The 20,707-nt window shown below is 45.5% G+C and overlaps 1 protein-coding gene across 1 annotated transcript; it reads left to right on the top strand.

The window, feature by feature from the left end:
* The first annotated feature begins 4,599 nt into the window (after positions 1-4,599).
* On the top strand, positions 4,600-20,479 carry LOC117057136. The gene is made up of 11 exons (XM_033167940.1): positions 4,600-5,042; positions 6,852-6,968; positions 8,869-9,013; positions 9,385-9,694; positions 11,533-11,639; positions 12,466-12,620; positions 15,998-16,145; positions 17,336-17,467; positions 18,486-18,683; positions 19,579-19,911; positions 20,390-20,479. The coding sequence occupies exons 1-11, from the start codon at positions 4,869-4,871 to the stop codon at positions 20,461-20,463; spliced, it is 1,893 nt and encodes a 630-aa protein (XP_033023831.1). The 5' UTR covers positions 4,600-4,868; the 3' UTR covers positions 20,464-20,479.
* Positions 20,480-20,707: the final 228 nt, after the last annotated feature.

Here is a 20,707-nt window from a genome sequence, read left to right as displayed (position 1 = left end):
GTGCCTCCCTAAATTTAGAGAGGAGCCATCTAAAGCGCCAGTGGGTTCTTGAACCAGGGAGTCTGGCAACCAGGCCCATGACTGCTGGCACCAAGAGGGAGCTGCTGGTCCTGTGGTGTCTCTGGTCTGGTACCTCTAAGAATGTTGTTCATGTCCACAGGCTGCAGAAACTGAAAAGATCTGTAGCAATAGGACAAACAGAAACTGATAATAAGATGAGCAATAGGGCACCTCCACAGATTCTCCAGCCAAGGGTCTTAAGTCAGAATGATTACAAATGACTTTGTAAAAGCCATTTTGCAGACCGGTCACAGCAGAACACCAAGGCATCTCACCATCAGCACAGGGGCTAAAAATATAATTGGGGTTTCACCAAACTGGCAAAAGTACCAGGAGTGGGATATTTAACCTGTCCGTGTCTGCAAGTTTCCTCATGCTAAGCTGCTTTCCCCCACAAGGCAAACATGCATCCAGAATGTCAGCTTTAGGTGGCTGGTGAGGCTGAGATGGGGGTTTAAAGTAGGGCTGTCAGGCTCTCCTCCCAATTGCTGCTTCTCTTCTACAAATCACACCCTCCTCCTTGACAGTTTCCAGCTGTTTGGCAGCCCAGGTGCCAAGACACAGGTCTGTTGTCACCATGGGTCTAGTTTAGTTGGGAATATTTTACAATACTTCTGGTGTTCTAGGATGCTTGCAGAGATGCTATATGCTTTCTCAGTTACAATCACATGGATGCTGAAAGCTGTACTCATCCAAAAGTTAAGTGTGTGCAGGACTTGCGAACTGGGAGTATATAGCAATAAAGTTAAAAAAGCCAGGCACAAGGATTATCTAAAAGAGCTGCAAGTCACCATGGCTATTGGCAAATTCAAAATCCTGCATTCCCTTGCTCCCTTTTCCTTCTAATTGCTGGGGGTTTAAAAAAAGAAGTGCAGGAGACAGAGAGCAAAGAGGGTAATGATTAAGGCTTCAGTGTGTATTGATCATCCGAGGAGAATCACCGAAAGCTACTAATATTTTGACACTTCTGACTTAAGCAGTTTAGTCCAATCTGGTGCTTAATATTTCAGTGGTGTTTAAAACCCTTCACCCCCTCCCCACCCTGGCTGCAGCAAGCATTTATCATCTGCAGCTGAGGACCTGGCTGCCAGAGAGCAGTAAAGGCCACATTTCCTGCAGTGTGTCATAAAACCCGTAATGTGACAGCTGTGGCTGCTGTGCTCTCCGCTCCCCCTCCTCTTTTGCCTGGAGAAAAGTGATTGATGTTGATTAAAAACTGCAATAAACAAATAAAGGCAACTTTCAGGGAGAAGGGAATTTGGGGGTCCTTAGAGCAGCTGGGCCCAGAAGCAGCCACCAAACAGCAGCAGTTTTCAGATGATAAGGGTGCAGATCCACACCATATGTTTCAAGCACATCCAATGTGCATGGATTTCCCCAGTGAATTCTGGGAACTGTGGTTTGTCAATGATGCTGAGAATTGTAGCTCTGTATGGGGAAACTATGGTTCCCAGGATTCTAGGCAGGGAGAAGCAAGGGGCTGCTCAGGCTAAGAAATCAGGGAACGGGGGGGGGGGATGGGGAGTTAGTAAGTGAGAACATGAAAGAGGTGTGTAAAATTATCCAGTGGTGTGGAGAATGCAGCTGTTGTTTAGTCATTTAGTTGTGTCCGACTCTTCGTGACCCCATGGACCAGAGCACGCCAGGCACTCCTGTCTTCCATTGCCTCCCGCAGTTTGGTCAGACTCATGTTGGTAGCTTTGAGAACACTGTCCAACCACCTTGTCCTCTGACATCCCCTTTTCCTTGTGCCCTCAGTCTTTCCCAACATCAGGGTCTTTTCCAGGGAGTCTTCTCTTCTCATGAGGTGGCCAAAGTATTGGAGCCTCAGCTTCAGGATCTGTCCTTCCAGTGAGCACTCAAGGCTGATTTCCTTAAGAATGGATAGGTTTGATCTTCTTGTAGTCCATGGGACTCTCAAGAGTCTCCTCCAGCACCATAATTCAAAAGCATCAATTCTTCGGCGATCAGCCTTCTTTATGGTTCAGCTCCCACTTCCATACATTACTACTGGGAAAACCATAGCTTTAACTATACGGACCTTTGTCGGCAAGGTGATGTCTTGACCTGTCCATAGCTTCCCTGAGTTATTCAAGCCCCTTCGCCACGACAAGGCAGTGATCTATTAAGGGGATAATGCAGCTAGAGAGAGGTTTTTCTCCTGCTTCCATAGTCCTAGAATAGGAGCCATCAAATAAAGCTGAATGTTGGAAGATTCGGAGCAAGCAAAAGGAAGGACATCTTTGCACAGTGCATAGGTAAACTGTAGAATTTGCTCTCACAAGAGACAGGGACAGTCATCCACTTGAATGGCTTGGATTAGACAACTACAAGGAAAAAGAGGCTTATCAGTGGCAACTAGCCATGATGGCTGTGTTTTGCTTCTAGCTTCAGAGGCAAGATGTATCAGAATATCAGTTGTTGGGATTCACAAGTGGGGGGGGGTGCTTCTGCTGCACTCAGGTTCTGCGTATGAACTTCCTTCAGGCATCTGATTAGTGACCTTGGGAACAGGAAGCTGAACTAGATGGGTCTTTGGCCTGATCCAGCCAGGCTGTTCTTGTCAACAGTTATAGCAGTATAACAGAGGACTCTGCTGGTTCCTTGGGGCACCTGGATCCAGCTGTGCTGAAGAACAGCAGTACCATCTTGGAATGAGGAGCAAAAGGGCTGGAAGCATTAGACATGGTAAAAGGCAGGCTGGTGCTCTGATGGTGTGGCAGTCTTCGTGCCTAATGAGTGGGACACATTGCTGGAGGAACAGTACTATAGCGGCAGCCCACCCCCTGCTGGTTCCTCAGGTCACTTACTCAGGACCACAGTGCCTTCCTTCTCTGGTTGTTCTGGGGGTGGCAATCAGTGGTGGCTGGTGCCTGGTAGGGTGGAAGGCAGGGAGCCAAACAGTAGGGGGAGCCAGAGCCAATGGCAAATAGAGCCAACTCATTCTAGTTTTGTCCCCATCCTCCCTCTCTCTGCTGAGTTCTCTAAGGGTCAACTGAGGAGGAGAATCTGGCAGTTGTAAGCAGAGAAACTGGTTGTAAGCAGTTAAGGCAAGCAATGGCTGGTGGAGGGGAGACTGAGCTTGGTCAAACTGTGCCCCTTTTGCCCTAATCAACTAACCTCCACTGGTGGCACTGCAGCATAGGAAATACCATGCCCAGTAGCTCTGTCAGCCTGCAAACTGCCTCGGTGCCACAAAAAAACAAGCCTCCTGAGCCCCCTGTTGCTGCCTGAGCCCCCTGTTGCTTTACAATGAGCATTGTATCTGGTGTTTTCCTTCTGTTACAAAGGTGCCTTCAAAATTCTGTCTGCCAGCAATGGATGCTGTTGTTCCTGTTCTTATTTGAGGCATTTGTACAGCTGACATTCATACCAGTCGAGAGAGAAAACCTGATGGGAAACACATAAACCAAATCTTTCCGAAATGTCAGTTGCAGCAGAGAGAGAAAGCAAATAAACACCCAGGCGCTGCTTTCTCCTTTGGCAGCCTCCCGGGGGGGGGGGGGGGGTTCTTTTGTTGCTTGGATTTAACTCTCCAGCCTTTCTTGGCAGTGGCAACATGCAGCATCTCTGTGACCTCCTTTAAAAACACTTTTAATAGACACCTTGTGGGGAAAAAAACCTGACATGTTTATCTCCGCAAGTTATCTCCTTGGGGACCAATTTTTGTTTAAGAGTTGGAGGAAAGAGTTGTTTAACAATGCTTCATCTGCTGATGAGTTCAAGGTCCTTGCAGGACAGCCTTGAAGAGTATTCAAATAATATATACCTGCTTTTAGCTAGGTTAGCTCTCTCAGATAAGGAGAAGGATGTGAGGGAGTAAGTTTTACTCATTTGATCTCTGTGTGGACGGACGTGTGGTGTGCCCTTGCAGAACAACACCTCAGAACCTTCTAGAACTAACAAGAATGAGCAAGCACTCATGCCCCTGTCTTGAGGAACATATGAAGCTGCCTTATCCTGAATTAGATCATTGGTCCATCTAGTGCAGGCTTGTTTTCACTGACTAGAAGCAGCTCTGAAGAGTTTCAGATGGGGGAGGGGAATTCCCAGACCAACCCGGAGATGCCAAGAATTGAATCTAGACCTTCTCTGTGTAAAGCAGATGTTCAGCCACCAAGCTATTGGCCTTCCCCTAAAAACAGATTCTAGTCCTCATGGTTCCAAATAAATGACTGATAAAATTAGAAATGGCTGATATAATTAAGGAGATGTATTATACTGAGTCAAGCCATTGGTCCATGTAGCTCTGTATTGTCTTCACCAGGGATGGGGAACCTGTGGCCCTCCAAATGTTGTTGGACTACAACTCCCATCATCCCTTTCCATTGACCATACTGGCTGGGGCTGATGGTAGATGGTTCACAGTTTCCACATCCTTGATATACACTGTCTGGCACTAGCTTTTCAGATTTCCTTGAGATTTATTTTCTGTCCATGCCCATGATAATCCACTGGAATGCCCTTTCCTGTTTGGGGTGGGGGGAGAGAGAGAGAAATTCTGCTGCTAAGGAAGGATGTGTTTCACAGTCTGTTTATGAACTATGCATTATCTTTTTGATTTAGGCAATTATAAATGTTTGTTATTCCTATACTACCCGCTGCAAACAAGTCTGCTACATACTAATGCACAAAATATGGGAAGCAGTGCTGAGCTGTATTAAGATGCTAATAAAATCCCTTCCACTTTTATGTCCCAGAATACCATTTCCACTTTGCTTCTCATTCTAGGTATTTCGTTTGTTACCAGAGGACTAGGCCATTAATCTTGTGTTCCTTTTTTGCAGCCCAAGAACTCCCTTCAGGGAATGTCTCTGTTCCATCAGCAGGTCTCCATGTTTCTCTCTCAAACATCTCTATTGGATGTTATCTGGTGGAAAGCACAACTGGACAGTCACATGCAGAATCAGTCATACCCCTTCCTTCCTGAGATTCCTCCCATCCACTTCAGCCACTTTGCTACCCTTAACTCAGACTCCATGGTAACGTATCCATGCTTTGCCTTTGCCCCTGTTTACTGATGCTGACATGGGATGGGCAAATTTGTCAATTTCCGTTTCTCATTTTTCCAATTTGAAGTTAGTCTTCTACATTTGCACATCAATTTGCAATTTTAAAAAAAGTCCTCATGAAAATTCATCTGGATTTTAGTGCAATTTTCCCCAATATGTTTTAATGCAATTTTGTCTGATACACACATTTTTGCAAAGCAGTTTCCCCTGCCAAGATGCATTGGATTTTTAGGTGTGCCATCTCTAGTATATGCATTTTTGTACATATTACTTGGCTGGAGAACTGCATTGCAGAATCTGGAATAGTGTGAATTTCAAAGTTCTCGTTTCAGTTCTCGTACTGTTTCAGAAATTAAGAATTTGGAAGATTTGGCATCAAATGTGAACTGAATCAAACTTCTTCCCCATCCCTACCGATGGCAGCACTCCCAATAGTTTTAATCATTGTTAAACAAAGAGGGAGTGGACTGACGGATTGCACAAGCTTTCTCCCACTCGCTGCAGCTCAGAAGCCCAGGTCCAGCTAGGGGCTGGCATAACAGTCTCCAAGAGCCTTTCATTCCACAGAGCTGGCATGCTAATGTAAGCAGTGTGTCCAGCATGAAAGCCTGGAAGGATGGTGGAGTGCTAGGCTAGGCTCCAGGCCAAAGGGCTGCCCCTTTAAGCCTCCGTGCTCCTCCGTGAGAGGGCCCAAGAAATGTAGTCAGGGAAGAAACATAAAAGGGCTGAGTTGAGAAAGAGAAGCTATTGGAACAGGTTGTCTGCTCCCTGAGCTCTGTCCAGGGTGCTGAAAGACCTGCTTTTCTTAACCTCCTTATTCTACACAGGAATCCTATCCCCGATGAAAACTTTTTTCTGTTTCTGGCTTCTCTTCTTGTACACTTGAGGCTGCTTGCAGGATTAGTTCCCGTCTGACTATACCATGAGTTATGCCTCACACAACAACAATAAAAAGGAGGGGGAACTGTCCACTGGGGCACAATCCCTTGAGAACAGCCATAGTTCAGCGGTAGAGTATTTGCTTTGCATGCAGAAGGTCCCTGATCCAGTCCCTAGAAACCCCAGAGAACTGCTGCCAGTCAGTGCACACAGAACTCAGCTAGATGGTTTGGCCTGCTATAAGGCAGCTTCCTGTGTCCCTAAATTCTCATGTGTGAATGCCACTGGAATTAATAGAGCTGCATGAGAATATAGTTTCCATTTCAATGGAATTTATTTATTTATATTCCACCTTTTTATATCAAGGTGGTGCACACATCTCTCCTCTTCTCTGAGTAGACCCACTGAAATAATTGAAGACTGAAATCCATTTATTTCCGTGGGAATACTCTGAATATGACTTAGATACAGCCCAATCTTATTTACCAAGATGGATGAGTTTACAAAGCAGTTTTGATGAGCCATTGTGGCCATTAGTTTAACAGCAAATGACATTTTAATCCCCAATGCATAGTGCTGGTTTATCTCCCTTTGAGTGTAGTCACAAATCTGTAGAGATTCGGGGTGCAACTTGCTGGAATTTCTTCCTGCTGTTGTTTATTTGCCCCAAAGTGCCAATTAGGGCAAATGGTGCCACTGGATTTAGCTTGGTCTCCCTAGCATCGGACTGGCTGGCACAGAAACAGCAGAGGAAATGATGTGTTAGTGACTAATGCCTCTGCTGCGCCATCTCTTCTGATTTCAATCCTTGGCATTCACTGTACTGTCTTTATTTTCCGTCCCTGCCTTTGAAGAATCAAGATAATTCACAAACAACAGCTCTCCCTTTGTGCATTTCAGGCGCTGGAGAAGGCCTTTGCGTTGCCAGCTGGGTTTTACTGGCAGACCGTAGAGACGGATGAAAAATACTTCCCCAGCAGCAGTGATATCAGGGAGAGCAGCAACATGGATAGTGAGGTACAAAAGAACCAACACCCACCCCCAAAATATCTGCCTCCTTGCTTCTTCAGAAAGCCCAGGTAATTCATACTGTGCAGGCCTACTTCCTGCCAGTGTTAGGTCATTCAAAGGTCATGACAATTCTGTATGGAAATGAGAACTTCCTAAAGCAGGTGGCCCTCAGAAGACTGCCTGTGAGAAAGGTTGCCTACCCCTGCCCTAAAGAAATAACCAGAAATACATTACTTCACATTATTCCTTCCTGTATACCAGAGGCCCAAATGAAGTGAAGTGAAGTGAAGTGAAGTGAAGTGAAGCATCTTACGACCAGAGAGTTGGGGGCCTTCTTTGTGGTGGCACCACTGTTGTGGAATGCCCTCCCCAGAGAGAATCTCCTGAAAGTTTCTTTATGGTCATTTCAGTGCCGGGTAAAGACTTCTTTTATTCTACTAGGCCAGGTCTTTGTCCAGGGTCCTGACCTGACCTTAGTTTCCAGTCTATTCAGGAGCCCTGGGTCTACTGGTCTCCATCTTGCTTGGGCCATCATTTGATCTCAGTGGTGGATGTCACAGTGGTTCAGGACAGGTGGACCAGATAGACCCAAGTGTCCAGATGATTTCTACAGTTTGAACTGGTTACAACTGTGAGATGATCTCTAGATAATGTAAACCAGGGACAGGGAACCTATGGCCCTCTAGATGTTAGTGGACTCCCAACATCCATCATCACTGTCCATAGCCTATGTTGGCTAGGAGGAATGGGAGTTGGAGTCCAGAAACATCTGTAGGGCCACAGATTCTCCATTACTGATGCAGGCAGACCTAGGGCTGAAGAGAGTTTCAGAGGCTACTGGCTTGGGATAAGGCCTCATGTGAACAAGTTTTGATAGAATAACCTGTGGGTTGCAGAAGCAGGTGCTAAGGTCAAGTATGTCTTTACAAATGATTTGCAGATTCCAGTTTTATTTTTTATTATTAAAAAAATAGGGTCAGCATCCTTTATGCGATGGGAAATTAACTGCAGGATGGTTTCTTATCAGTCAGTTCAAGGCAAAGATCAATATATGGGGAGCTGTAATTAGTTTGATAGAGCAGAGTGGGTTTTATTCTTCTAGCTGGAGAAGGCTTTTTATTACCTTAGTAGATTTATAACTGTGTTTATTATAATGGAGTAAACCTCAAGATGCCTTTATGGAGAAGGAGCATTTGGTAACACTCCATTTCAAGTGCCCGATAATGATGAATTCATTGGGTGTTTATTGGCATAAGAACAAAGCTAGTTCTTGGAGGTAATTCAAAATAAAGTGTTATAGGAAGAATGCAGATCCTCTAGTCAACCCAACCACTAGAAAACAGCTATTCTTTCAGGAACTAAACCCACACACGTCTATAGAAAATGTTTTGCCTTTTTCCAATTTCTAAGTCTGAAATCAGATCAAACACAATTCCAAGTGAATCACATTCCTAACGGTGTTTTTAGCCAATGAAACCTGCAATTCATTTCAGCTGGTGGCGGAAGACTGAATACTTTGGGACCAGCAATGTAGGTGCAAGGGATTTAGGATGACCCTAAAATCTTGCAAGGCTGGGCTTAGAAAAACAACTAAAGCCAAAGGGTGTGTGCCATTACTGCGTAGGCCCAGTGGGAGTTGGTAGCCCAAAACACCTGGAGAGAAAAAGTTTTGGGAGAGGTGGATCTGTACTGACTGCCAATGGCTCCCCGAGGTTTCAGAGAGGGATCTTGTTTTTTGGCTTCACCCCTTTCAAAAAGGTTGTGTTAAATCTGTGAGGATTCTCTCTCTCTCTCTGAAATCTGAAAAATAACCCTTAATTGTAAATTTTAAAATGCCCCCTCCTCCTAAGTGCATGAATGTCTGGAGCCCTATCTGTTTTCTTCCTGCTTTCTGTTCCCTGCTCAGGTTGCCATGGCGCTGCTGTTTGAGACCCTGCTCAGAAGCCCCCTGGCTGTCCATCACACACTCCAGCTGATTCTTGCCTCTGGTTTGGATATCTGTGGATTCCGCCTGCTCTACCCGCAGCCGGACATGTTCTTCTCTAGCACAGGTGAGAGGCATGGAGTGTCTGGGCAACTTGGACTGCAGCACAACAACAGTAGGCAGTTATTGAGCCACCGCCGGTAAACTTCAGGTACATTCTCATTGCTGTAAAATAGTAAATGGCAGACAGTTATTAAAATATGGCAAACATATTGGACTGCAGCAAGGAAGGAAGAGAGGTAGAGTATCTGTTTTACATATAGATGGTGCCCGGTTCAACCCCCGGCATCTGCAAGTGGGAAAGACTCCTTCCTGAAACCCTGGAGAACCACTGCCAGCCATTGTAGGCAGTACTGAGCTAGATGGATGGAGAGTCTGACTCACAGGTTCTTGTGTTCCATTTTGTGTCTTCACCTCTCTGTTATTTCTCTTCCCCAGTAACGCCACCTTCTTGTTATACCCAAGAGAAAGGGCCCTCTGTGCTAGCACTGAGCCTGAGAGGGCCAAGAGCCCGTGGCATCCTGCAAGATATCATGGGCCCCTCTGATGTGCAGCTGGCCAGAGTTACGGACTGCCGCTCGATCAGCGCAATCTATGGTTCAAGCCGATCTGAGCCCCTTGCCTACCTCCCTCACATGGACAGCCGAGTACACAGGGAGCTGTGTTTCTGGTTTGGAGGGAGGGTGAGCTGTGACGGGACACTTCACGGTGGAGTTCCAAATCCTGTTGGCGAATGCAGCAAACCAAGGTGACAATCCCAGATGGGTGTGAGGTGCTGGAATTCTGCAAGAGTAGCTTGTGGGTAGTACTGAGCTGAAAGATCTCCATGGAAAGAAATTTTTAGTGAATAATCGGTGGAAGGGAATGTTAGCAAAGTCACTTAAATAGCACAGATGGAATCTGGGGAGAAAAGTCCTGATAATACTTCACTGAGGATACTGAGCAGAAAAGCAGTGTCCAGTTTAAGGAGAGGAACAGAGAGGTTTTGTCTTTTTTTTTTGTTCAGTCCTTGTACATAGCAGGGAGGCATTCAACCAAACATACAGAGGAAAACTCCCTCAGAATTACACAGCCAGTCAGAGCTCATGCGACCTCACTGTTGAAGGATAGCCATGTTTCAGTTCATGCATTGGCTTAGGAGGTGTGGAATTAAGTAGGTTCTCATTGAAATAAAAACCAAATCTGATTTCTCCCCCATCTGTAACTGCATCATCATGTAATGTCTTCCCGAGGGGGTTACTGAGGAGAAAAATTGTGATGACACAGCTATCAATAGGATCACGGCTGCTTCTTCTTTGGGGAGCAGCAAAACTAATTTGGATTTATTTAATTTTAAGGCAGAAAATCTATTGCTGGCCCCACTTTCCCCAGGAAGCCAGTCTCAGCCCCTGAATATTTGTAGAAACACCCCACCCCACACTTTTTAAAAAAGTTGTGGGAATTAATTCTAGGGAAAGTATGCTCCAAATCACACCATGAACTTGAACTGACTATAAAGATTTCAGTCCTGACCATTAGATTCTGCTTGTACTTTTGAACACCCATGCCCAGAGAATTTTCTTTGAGAAATTTGAGCTGCTGGTTGGACAATAAAGAGAGAGAGAGAGAGAGAGAGAGAGAGAGAGAGAGAGAAAGAGAGAGTTTCCTATTCCATATGTTTTGAGATGGAAGACTAAGACACAAACAGCTTGGGTTTCTATTACCAGCTCTGATGTTCTGTACATTTCACCTTGCTGGTTCCCTCCTCAGCTGGCCAAAAAATGTGTGAATCTGAAAGATGGCTGTGAATGCTTTTTATCAAGGCTATAGAGGCTGAGGGGTGGTGAGAATAGATATCGCTTGCCAAAAAAATTGCTGCTTGCTTTGCTCTTTTGATGTGATGTTGGCAGGTGTAAAAAGGACTAGGCTGTGTTTGAAACTTTGCAGTTCTATCCTTGTTGCTCTGCCATAAGATTTCAACTACATCCTGTGATAAACTTCCATCCAACAAGCCACTTCATCCCAAGTAGGGATGGATGACTCTGTCAATTTTGGTTGCTCACGGTGTCTCATTTTTCCAAGCTTAAATTCTGTTCTCCCCATTTTTGCAACAATTTACCAATAGTTGTGGGTTTTTTGTTTTCTTTAATACTCGTGAAAATTCATCAGTATTTTAGTGTGAGTATTTCAAAACATACACATTTTCATATGCACTTTTGACCAACATACACATTATTGCAAGCACATTTCCCTAAAATAATGCATATTTGTATGTTTTTTTAATGAATGTCTGCATTTTTAAGCTCACTGTCACCTACATTTTTGTACGCATTGTTTGGCTGGAAAAATGCATTGCAAAAATTCACAGAAGGGTGAATTTTGAAAAATAATGGTCTCTTGATTTAGGTATTATTGCTCTCTGCAAACTTCAGCCCAAGCAGTTGTTTGAAGGGAATATTTGTATAAGTGTTGGTGGATTGGTGCTCAATCCAAAATGCAATTCCCAGAAGTTGCTGGGGCACAACCGTGTGGGGTGATCCTACCTGAATTCTAGACTGCAACTGTTCAATATGTCTGTCTTTCTCACTTATACCACCTCTACCCCAGACTTCCTAGGCCTTCACTCCACAAGGCAGATGCTGACCAAGAACCAAGCAACTTGCAGGACGCTACAGCCTTATGGCCTCCAGCGGCTCTTGTCTCCACCACCAAAGGTTGTTCTTGCGAAGCAAATATTGCACAAGAAATTGAATCTCCTTTTCCTTACATAACTCTTCTTTCATGCTGCCACCACTTGTTTGCAGTAGGTCGCATTAACTGTGTCGCATTAAGCTCAGTCCTTAGCCAGCTAATTTGGTAACGTAACCCTGTGATCATCACCAGATGCCCTGCTTTGTGTGCCTCCTCCATGAGAGGTCAAATGGGTGGCAACATGGAGTGGCTCCCCGTTTGTGGGATGTTCTCCTTAGGGAGGCTCAACTGGTTCCTTTCACTATTCATGTTTTTAGGTGCCAGGCAAAAGCTTTGCTCTTCAACCAGGTGTTTGGCTGGTCATTTGGCTTATCATTCTATGTACTTTAAAAAAAAATGGGGTGGGGTGGGTAATTGGTTTGTTTTGTTCTTGTTTTTATTATGCATTTTGTGTTTTTATGTTGTATTTATATGCTGTGAACTGCCCTAAGATCAGTTGAAGGGTGGTCAAATAACAAATAGCAAAATGGTGTAGTAGTAGTAGTAATAATAATAATAATAATAATAATAATAATAATAATATAACCCTGTGGCCTCCCTGACTGATGTTGCCTGCAGAGAAGATTCAGAGCAAATTGGCCCTCATGTCTCCTCCTTTGCTTCCAATTTGTCTCTGATTCCATAATTAGGCAACAGTGATTAGAACAAAGGATGAGGATGATATTCTAGTACCAGCCTTCTTCTTGGGGTTAGTCACTCGTAAAAAGGTCCCTGCAGTGGTACAAAGAGCCCCTCAGAGCCAGTCTGATAGCCTCCTTCTGCTTCCCTGCCCCACATTGCATTTCCCAGGAGACATTATTTTGGTGGCATCTCCTGCTGTGCCTCCTCACATCTACGGCCTTGTGATTTCAACCTGCACCCAGAGAGGATTTGCACTCCAGGGGACCAAACAGCTGCAGCTGTCGCCCAAGCAAGCTCACGTGCTCGGTGTGCCAGCAAGCCAGGTAAGACTGTGATTTTGGGGTTCCTATCTCCTGCCCTCTCCAAGTGAGTGAAGATTGAGAAGAACAAGGAGGAGGAGGAGGAGGAGCTCCACCACCCACCCTCTTCTTAGCCTCGTTCTGGTGGGACAATGCCAGTTGGGCCCAGAAGGAAAGGCAACACATATTTGAACTGTGGAACTAACTCTCACAGGAAGTAATGGTGGTGGCCACTAACTTGGATAGCTTTGAAAGAGGATTGGACAAAGGCTATCAAGGGCTGCGATCCACAATGGCTATGCTCCTCCTCCACGGTTAGAGGCAGTAATGGAAATCAATTGAGTGGTGGGTGGGAGTGCCATTGTGCTTGGGTCCCACTTGCAGTTTCGCCACTGGGGTGTCAGTTGTCCACTGTGAGAACAGGATGCTCGACTAAATGGGCCATTGGCCAGATCCAGCAGGCTCTTCTTTTGTTCTTATGGGCAATGGCAAGAGTTCTATTGCCTTTCAATATAGATGACACTGACAGCTGTGGTCAGTGTGGTGTGAGAGCCAGTGTAGTGTGGTGTGGTGGTTAGAGTGTTGGTCTAATACCTGGGAGACCAGGTTCAAATGCCGGCCATGAAGCTCACCTTGGACTGGTGTCTGTCTCTCAGCCTCATCAACCTCACAGGGTTACTGTGGGAAGAAAGGTGGGGTGGGAAGGAATCATGTACGTCATCTTGAACTCCTTGGAAGAAAGGTGAAATATAAAGAGGATTATGATAATTCAGCCATTCTACCATGCTCCCCCTCCATGCATCCTTTTTTCTGTGGTAATAGCACACAGGTTCCAGCTTTCCAAATACAATACGTTCCCAGGAAATGGTTCCTTAGGCGAGCGTTTGCATAATGAGCGGACAATTGCCATTATTTCCTATGGGAACATTTCTAATCCGTGATTTGTTCAGTCTCCCACCTCCCTCCATGGTATCTTCCTGAAATGGCTGCAGCCAAGCACCAAGAGAGAGACAAAGGGGGGGAATGATTTGTCCGATCTCTCACTTTCCCTCCCTCCATGGTTTCTGCCTGAAAATGGCTGCTGCTACCAGCAGAGCACAAACAAGAGAGGAAGTAGCTGCTTGCACATCTGAACCAGCCATTCGTGTAGCGATAGCGGGACCTGTGTATTGAGCATTGTGATAGCGGGATCTGCGATCCAATTTCCACTTTCCTAACATAGTTGCCAAAAGTTGGTTATATCCCTCTAAGGCAAGAATGAGGAACCTATGGCAGCACAGATCTTGGGGACTCCAAATCCCATCAGCCCCAGTCAGCATGGTCAGTGGTCAGGGATGATGGGAACTGGAGTCCAACAACATCCAGAGGGCCACGGGTTCCCAATCCCTGCTTTTAAGGCATGGGAAATAGTTTTCTTCCAGTTTTTTATTCTGTCCTTATTACTAAGCTCCCATAATATATGCACTCTGTTGCACATGCAGGGTATGGAAACACTGGCCATGTAGCCCACATGCGCTTCATGCATTGATGAATGAAAAGATAGGAACATGGAATTTGCTACCAAGGAGTGTGGTGGAGTCTCCTTCTTTGGAGGTCTTTAAGCGGAGGCTTGACAGCCATCTGTCAGGAATGCTTTGATGGTGTTTCCTGCTTGGCAGGGGGTTGGACTGGATGGCCCTTGTGGTTTCTTCCAACTCTATAATTCTATGCTGCCTTATACAAAGCCCATTTCACTCAGTACTGTCTACATTAACTGGTAGCAGCTTTTCAGGGTTTCAGGCCAGGATCTCACTCAGCCCTAACTGGAGATGCCGAGAATCGAACCTGAAACCAGCTGAAGCCATTGCCTTATTAAAGGAACTGGTTTGGCAGGTTCTGCAGCCTCTTCTGCTAGATTCCAACCCTTAATGGATACAGGATCATAGGGTCACAACTTTTAAGGCAGAGTTGGGGGACCTGTGGCTCTCCTGACATTGCCAAACTTCAGCTCCCATCAGCACCACCGAGCATGGGCTGCAGTCAAGGATGATGGGAATTCTAGTTCCAACAGCTGGAGGGCCGCAGACTCTGCTTAAGGATCCACTTGGGATAGCAAGACGTCTTCTCAAACTGAAATCAGCCCCTGAAATTGGCACAAAAAAGGACGTTGCTTTTCCAAGGAGATCCCATATTGTTGATGACAAGCTTGCAGACATTTAAAGTTTCCCGTGGGATGAAAAGGCAACAAGACGAACACTTGGGCACATAATACAACCTTGCATCATCAAGAGGCAGCTTCCTGACACACCGACGTAAATGCGATGGTGAATCATCGCGCTGAATCATTGAACCACAAGAAATGTTTGAGGAGCTGTATGGATGAAATTTCAGGGCTAATAAATGTCCTCAAGCCCATTCGCCTGAGAGACACAGGCCAACGGTGGAGCACCCTGCAAGTATTGAAAAGCCATAGGTGGTGGTGTTGGGGAACTTGGTTGTCAGGGGCCCAGTGATTTCATGGATTTCCTATTTGGGGGAAAGGGCTGCATATTTAAGGGCATGAGAAGATCCCTGCTAGATCCGGCGCATGTTCCATCTAGTCCAGCATCCTGTTCTCACAATGGCCAACCAGATGCTCGTGGGTGTTGAGGCAGGCTTTTGGGGGCATGTAATTATCTGGTGCTTTTTAAAATCTCCTGCGCCTATCTCTGTTTTTATTACACTGTAGAGGCTCGATTTTTTATAATGTTATTTTTAGAACATTACTGTATTTTATAATGGATTTCAAATCTTGTTAGCTGTTCCGAGTGATGTGTAAGAACTAGAAGAGTATATATCATCATATAAAGAAAGAAATACATCTTCTGGCAAAGAGCCATAGCTCAGTGATAGAGCATCTGCACCCAGAAAACTTAACGTATCGGGGAAAGGTTTCTAGTTCTGGTGTGCAAGGCGGTCTTTTTTCTATGTGAGGAGATCTTAAGGGAATGTGGGGTGGGTTGTGGAAAACCAGCCACGCAGTCAGCTGCTTGCAGTCTGAAGTGGTACAACCCAAGAACAGCTTTTACCCGTTTTTTGCAGACTAGGCCTAATATCGTTGTGAAACCAGCACAGAGTCATGAGCAAATTGTGGTATCACAATGGCAGAGTCACCTCAACCTCTGCAATGATTGACTAATGTAGCAAGCCCTAAAATTAGCCCATTAATGATCAGTGTTCAATTTAAGTTTTCCAAAGATAATACATTAGTGGCACATTTTGAGTCCATTTCCAGGAGGCTGCAGATCTGCTGAAATTTTTGTGTGTGGGAGGATTTTGCTCAGATGGCAAGTGCCCAGTGGAACATTCTGACACTCAGCACTTTTTCATAAATTGGTTGCCTTGCCATTTAGATCAAAAATTGCTGGCTTGTGTCATTTCAGGTAACTGTATTTTGCCCTAGCATGGCTTCATGTATACCAGAGAGGAGTCTCTTGGAGGATAAACTCCCCAGCCAAACACGTTTGCACTGCCTGGCTTTGTTGTTGAGAAAGGAAAATGCCAGCCATCATGTCTCTGCGTTGCTCAAAGGTAAAGAAAGGCATGAGCATGAGAGCTGGGAAAGTGTGGCCCCTCCAGTTGTCCTGCAGGCTTAGTGTACACACTAGGGATGCCTGGTGATTTCAAGGAAAACAGAGACAGGAGTGGAAATTGCCAATGCTCGCTTATTCGTCCCATGTCCAGAAAGGAAATCAATCCAGTGAATACAATCAGTATCTGCTGCTGCTGTTGCTTTCAGTCCACAAATGATACATAATTGATTACATCACGCACGCACTCAGTTTGTGTTGCCTTTCCTTTGGATTGAAATGAATGGGGTGGAATAACATACATTCGTACCTTGGTTTTCGAACAGTTTAGTTCTCAAACGTTTTGGCTCCCGAGCGCCGCAAACCTGGAAGTGACTGTTCCAGTTTGCAAACTATTTTGGGAAGCCGAACATCCGACGGGGCTTCCGATTGGCTGCAGGAGCTCCCTGCAGCCAATCAGAAGCTGTGCTTTGGTTTCTGAACGTTTTGGAAGTCGAACGGACTTCTGGAACGGATTCCATTCGACTTCCAGGGTACGACTGTAGTGACAAGTGGGTTAACAGTCAATCCTTCTTCATAGGGAACTCTGGGAATTGTAGTTCTGCGAGGTGTCTCCTTGTTGGGGCTCTTTACAAACTACAATTCATAGATACTTTGGGGGAAGCAATGACTCTTTATAGTATGATACTGCTTTAAATGCACAGTGCAGATGGGACTTAGATGAGATCTGATCCAGCATGTTTCTTCTTTGCCTTGCAGAAGGCAGTATTTATCCATTAGTGTAAAGGTATGTATGCACACATATGTATAATTTCATTTTTTAAAGAAGCATGTATACAAACTCAGCAGTAACTCATAGGGCTCATCCTTGGCCAAAAAGACATCAAATTCGAACCAGCACTCTGATTGACAGGTTGCTGAAACCCTGCCTCATCTTTTCCATCAGCCTCTGTGGTTTGTCACCAGCAGAAAATTGCTGTGGCTTCCAAATGTTTGTATGGCACAGTTAATACAAAATTGACTGCAGATACCATGCACTTACTGTACTATAAGGTTTCTGGAATGGGCAATTGGAAATATGAGCCAGGAATATTATACATAATGACATTGCTATTAGATTGTACCATAAGCGGACTCAACCATCTCTTTCTTTATCATTTGTTTCTGTTTCATTTGTTTGTTTTAACCTAGGGCTTATGAGTGCATTGGCAGAGAAAGGTTTCTTGGAGGACATTCAAAGCAGTTTGCACTCCCATGCTGAACTAGAACCCAGTCTGTGTTTTCATGCGGTTCCTTATACCGACAGTTTGCTGCAGGAACTGGGTGCGTCACATAATCTGTTAAGTATTAGGAATCTGAAGATGAAGCTAGTGGTGAAGAATCCATGGCTTCACATTATGTTTGAACCCAACCAATGACCATGTTCACACATGACAGATAGCCATAAACCAGGTTTTGTTGTTGGTTTAGCAATCTTAGTTGGTTTGGGCAAAATAAGCCAAGCTTGAGACATGTGGTCTCCTTAGTGGTTAGTCCACCTGACCACAAAACGAAAGAAGGCTTTGTGCACATTCACTTATAATGTCAGTTTCTTTTCAGGCTACGAATGTCAAGAGAAATTGCATTGTAATAAAAGCGAGCACTACTGTCAGCCATGATGAAAACCCAACAAGGCTTTCGTAAATAGAAGTGGGTTTCTCCTGCCCCCTAAAATAATTCAGAGTAGCTGCTGAGTATATATGAGGAAGGGTATTCCATAGTTGGGATCAGGGGCATAGGAAGGGGGCTGCGGGGGGTGCAGTCCGCCCCAGGTGTCATCCCTGAGGAAGTGACAAAATGGCACACTGCGGTAGGTGGCACTTACCGTGGGGCCTGGTCTGCAGTGTGCCCGAGCCATATGTCTCTCCTGGGAGTGACACGGTGGCTCGGGGCCCTGCGCTGCCCGAAATGGCAGCATGGGGCTTTCATCTGCCAGGCGGACTCCGTGGGCAACTTGCCCTGGCACCCCCATGCGAGGATCGCCGTGGCACCCCCATGGGTGGATCGCCCCACCCCTGATGCTCTGGGTGCCAGAGCAGCTAGCTACGCCCCTGGCTGGGATAGCCTAACCTTCAAAGATGGGAGCGCCTGGAGCAGACTCCCAGATGCAAACTGAAGCATATTTCGACAGTGACTTCTTTCTACAGCAGGTGTGGAAAGCATGGCCAGGGACGATGGGACTTGTAGTGCAGCAACATCTGGAGGGCCAGAAGTTCCCCCACACCTGCCCTGCAGCAATGGAGCTGAAGGTTTCCTCTGCAGTAAAAAAAAGTTTCCTCCTCCCCCCACTTTTCTTTTGCAGGTGGCAATTTTAGTGTTGTGCCAGATCCCTCGAACATTCCCCTGGAGGTTTTGCACAGTCGGATGTATGCCTCTGAGCCTGAAATGGAACAAGTGGTCCTGTTGACCTTCACTGGAAAGGAAGCCATGAAAAGCGCAGGCAGCGTCCTTCACCAAATCCTTGCACTAGGCTACAGGAAGCAGCATGCTCAGACTCCAGGTCATTCCCAGCTTAGAGCCTGTGTGATAGAGAACATAGCCTTGATGCAGAAACCCTATATGCACTGTGATTAGGAACAGGGCGGAAATTCAATTCAGTTCATTTTAAAGGTGAACCTAACTAACCTGCGCTTTCCAAAAACAATACATGAACCAAAACGCAGCCCTCCTTTAGAAGTCACACTTCTTTGAATTTTGCAATGTAGTTCTCCGGCCAAGTGCTCTGTATTCGGGGAAAATTGCTTTGCAAAGGTGTATATTTGGCCAAATTGCATGGGGGAAATTGCATTAGGAGAAATTCGCAATACAGTGCTAGTGAATTTTCATGAGGAATTAAATAATAATAATTAGCAAAAAATGTGGAGTCACTGAAATGGATATATTTCCCCACCCTAATATTGATGTATGCATTGTGATATGTGCATAATTAGGGTAAACATGAAAGACCTATCTAGCACAGCATCCTGTTTCAGCCAATGGCAAGCCAGGTGTCTATAGAAATCCAGGGCATGAGCACAGTGGCCCTTCTTTATTGTTCCCCAGTTGACTTGGCTCTCATTGGATGAAGGAGTAAAACTCAGATTGCAGATACTGTATATATTATGCATAACAGTTGGTGAAAGTGACATTAAAATGCATTCTATTTAGGGAAATTGCTTTGCAAAGATGTGTACATTTGGCAAAACTGCACACACATGCAAATTTTAGGAGAAATTTGCACAGAAATCCTGATGAAGTTTCACGAACACATTTTTTTTTAAAATTGCAAACTGATGTGCAAAGGTTGAGAACTGAAGTTAAGATAGGAAAGTCATACTGTGATTGGATACCAGGGGAGGGAATATTCCTCAAGGGGGCAAAATAGTAATTCATGCTGGCCATGTCTCTTTCGGCAGTGTTGGAAGACTTGGACCTGCCATTTGAGCTTCTCACTCTTAAGTGGTTGCCCTGCCTCACTCGGATACAGGCTAAGGAAACCACACCCTTCGAAGTGGGAGACAAACGCTGGCAAACAAGTATTGATGCGCTCATGAGCAGCCCTGCCCTCATCTGTGTGCTGCGAAGGATTGGTGCCTTTGTGGTCCTTGCCGACATCCTGAAAACACTAACTCCGCACAACAGCAAAGTGAGCTCTGGCTCCGGCTCTCTTTCGAGAGTGATGTCATCAACCCCAGAGACGGCCTTCAGGCAGGCAGCGCTCTTCTTCACCGAGAAGGATTTTGTAGGCGGTGGGTAGAGTATTTTCATTCTTTCCCTTCACCAAAGGATGCTGATCTGGACCATGGCTTGGCTGAAGCTTCTTTTGGTGTCAGAAAACACATTGGTACCCTTTCTGCTAATTAATGCAAGACACTCGGCTCTTACACCTTGCATTGCCTAAATTTTTCTAAGCATTTGATAAACCAAGAGTCCTTTCCCACAGGCTTCGTTGCAGGGAGAAGGATAGGGGCAAAAGTAGAATGAGTTGGCTGGTGGCCTCCTGCTTTACGTCCTCCCTGTTCCAATTGGCACTTGTTATCACCGTACCAAATTCTTTTTTGCCGTCCTGCAGGAGCCCTTTCTTTAGAAGAACAAGCATCTCTCACAGGTCTTTGCATTTGTTGTTTGGATAGGCTTTTGGCTACTGTTCTCTTTGCCAAAAAACCACTGTGGGTGTTTTGTCTTTTTCTTCTTCCTCACAAAATGCCCATCTCTATCCTTTTCCAGATCCCAAACGTCGACCTGCCCTGAAGTACTTGCCACCTCCCCCACAGCACCCCCAGTCTGAAGGTAAGACTTGACCTTGCATCCACTTCTTCAACACAACACATAAATTAATTTTTGGAAGTTGCTACCAGGAAGCCATCGGTTCCAAGATCGCTGACCTCCCTGCCCCCCCTTGCCCCCACCTGGAAACAAGGTGGTCAGGCAGGAGGCAGTTTTATGAAACCCTTTGCTCATCCCTGGAATCCCCACTTTCAAGCCAAAAAAAGGTTCTGAACAGAGATCCGCCTCAGCTCTGTCGGCAATGACTGCCACTGTACA

This window comes from Lacerta agilis, chromosome 13 (assembly GCF_009819535.1).
Source record: "Lacerta agilis isolate rLacAgi1 chromosome 13, rLacAgi1.pri, whole genome shotgun sequence".
NCBI classification, from domain to species: domain Eukaryota; kingdom Metazoa; phylum Chordata; class Lepidosauria; order Squamata; family Lacertidae; genus Lacerta; species Lacerta agilis.
This window is presented reverse-complemented; position numbering and strand designations above follow the sequence as displayed.

Coding starts and splice junctions, on each gene's coding strand:
- LOC117057136 (XM_033167940.1), top strand. CDS start 4,869: ATGTCTCTGTTCCATCAGCAGGTCTCCATGTTTCTCTCTCAAACATCT. Junction 5,043..6,851: donor CCCTTAACTCAGACTCCATG/GTAACGTATCCA, acceptor TGTGCATTTCAG/GCGCTGGAGAAGGCCTTTGC. Junction 18,684..19,578: donor GCAGCATGCTCAGACTCCAG/GTCATTCCCAGC, acceptor CTCTTTCGGCAG/TGTTGGAAGACTTGGACCTG.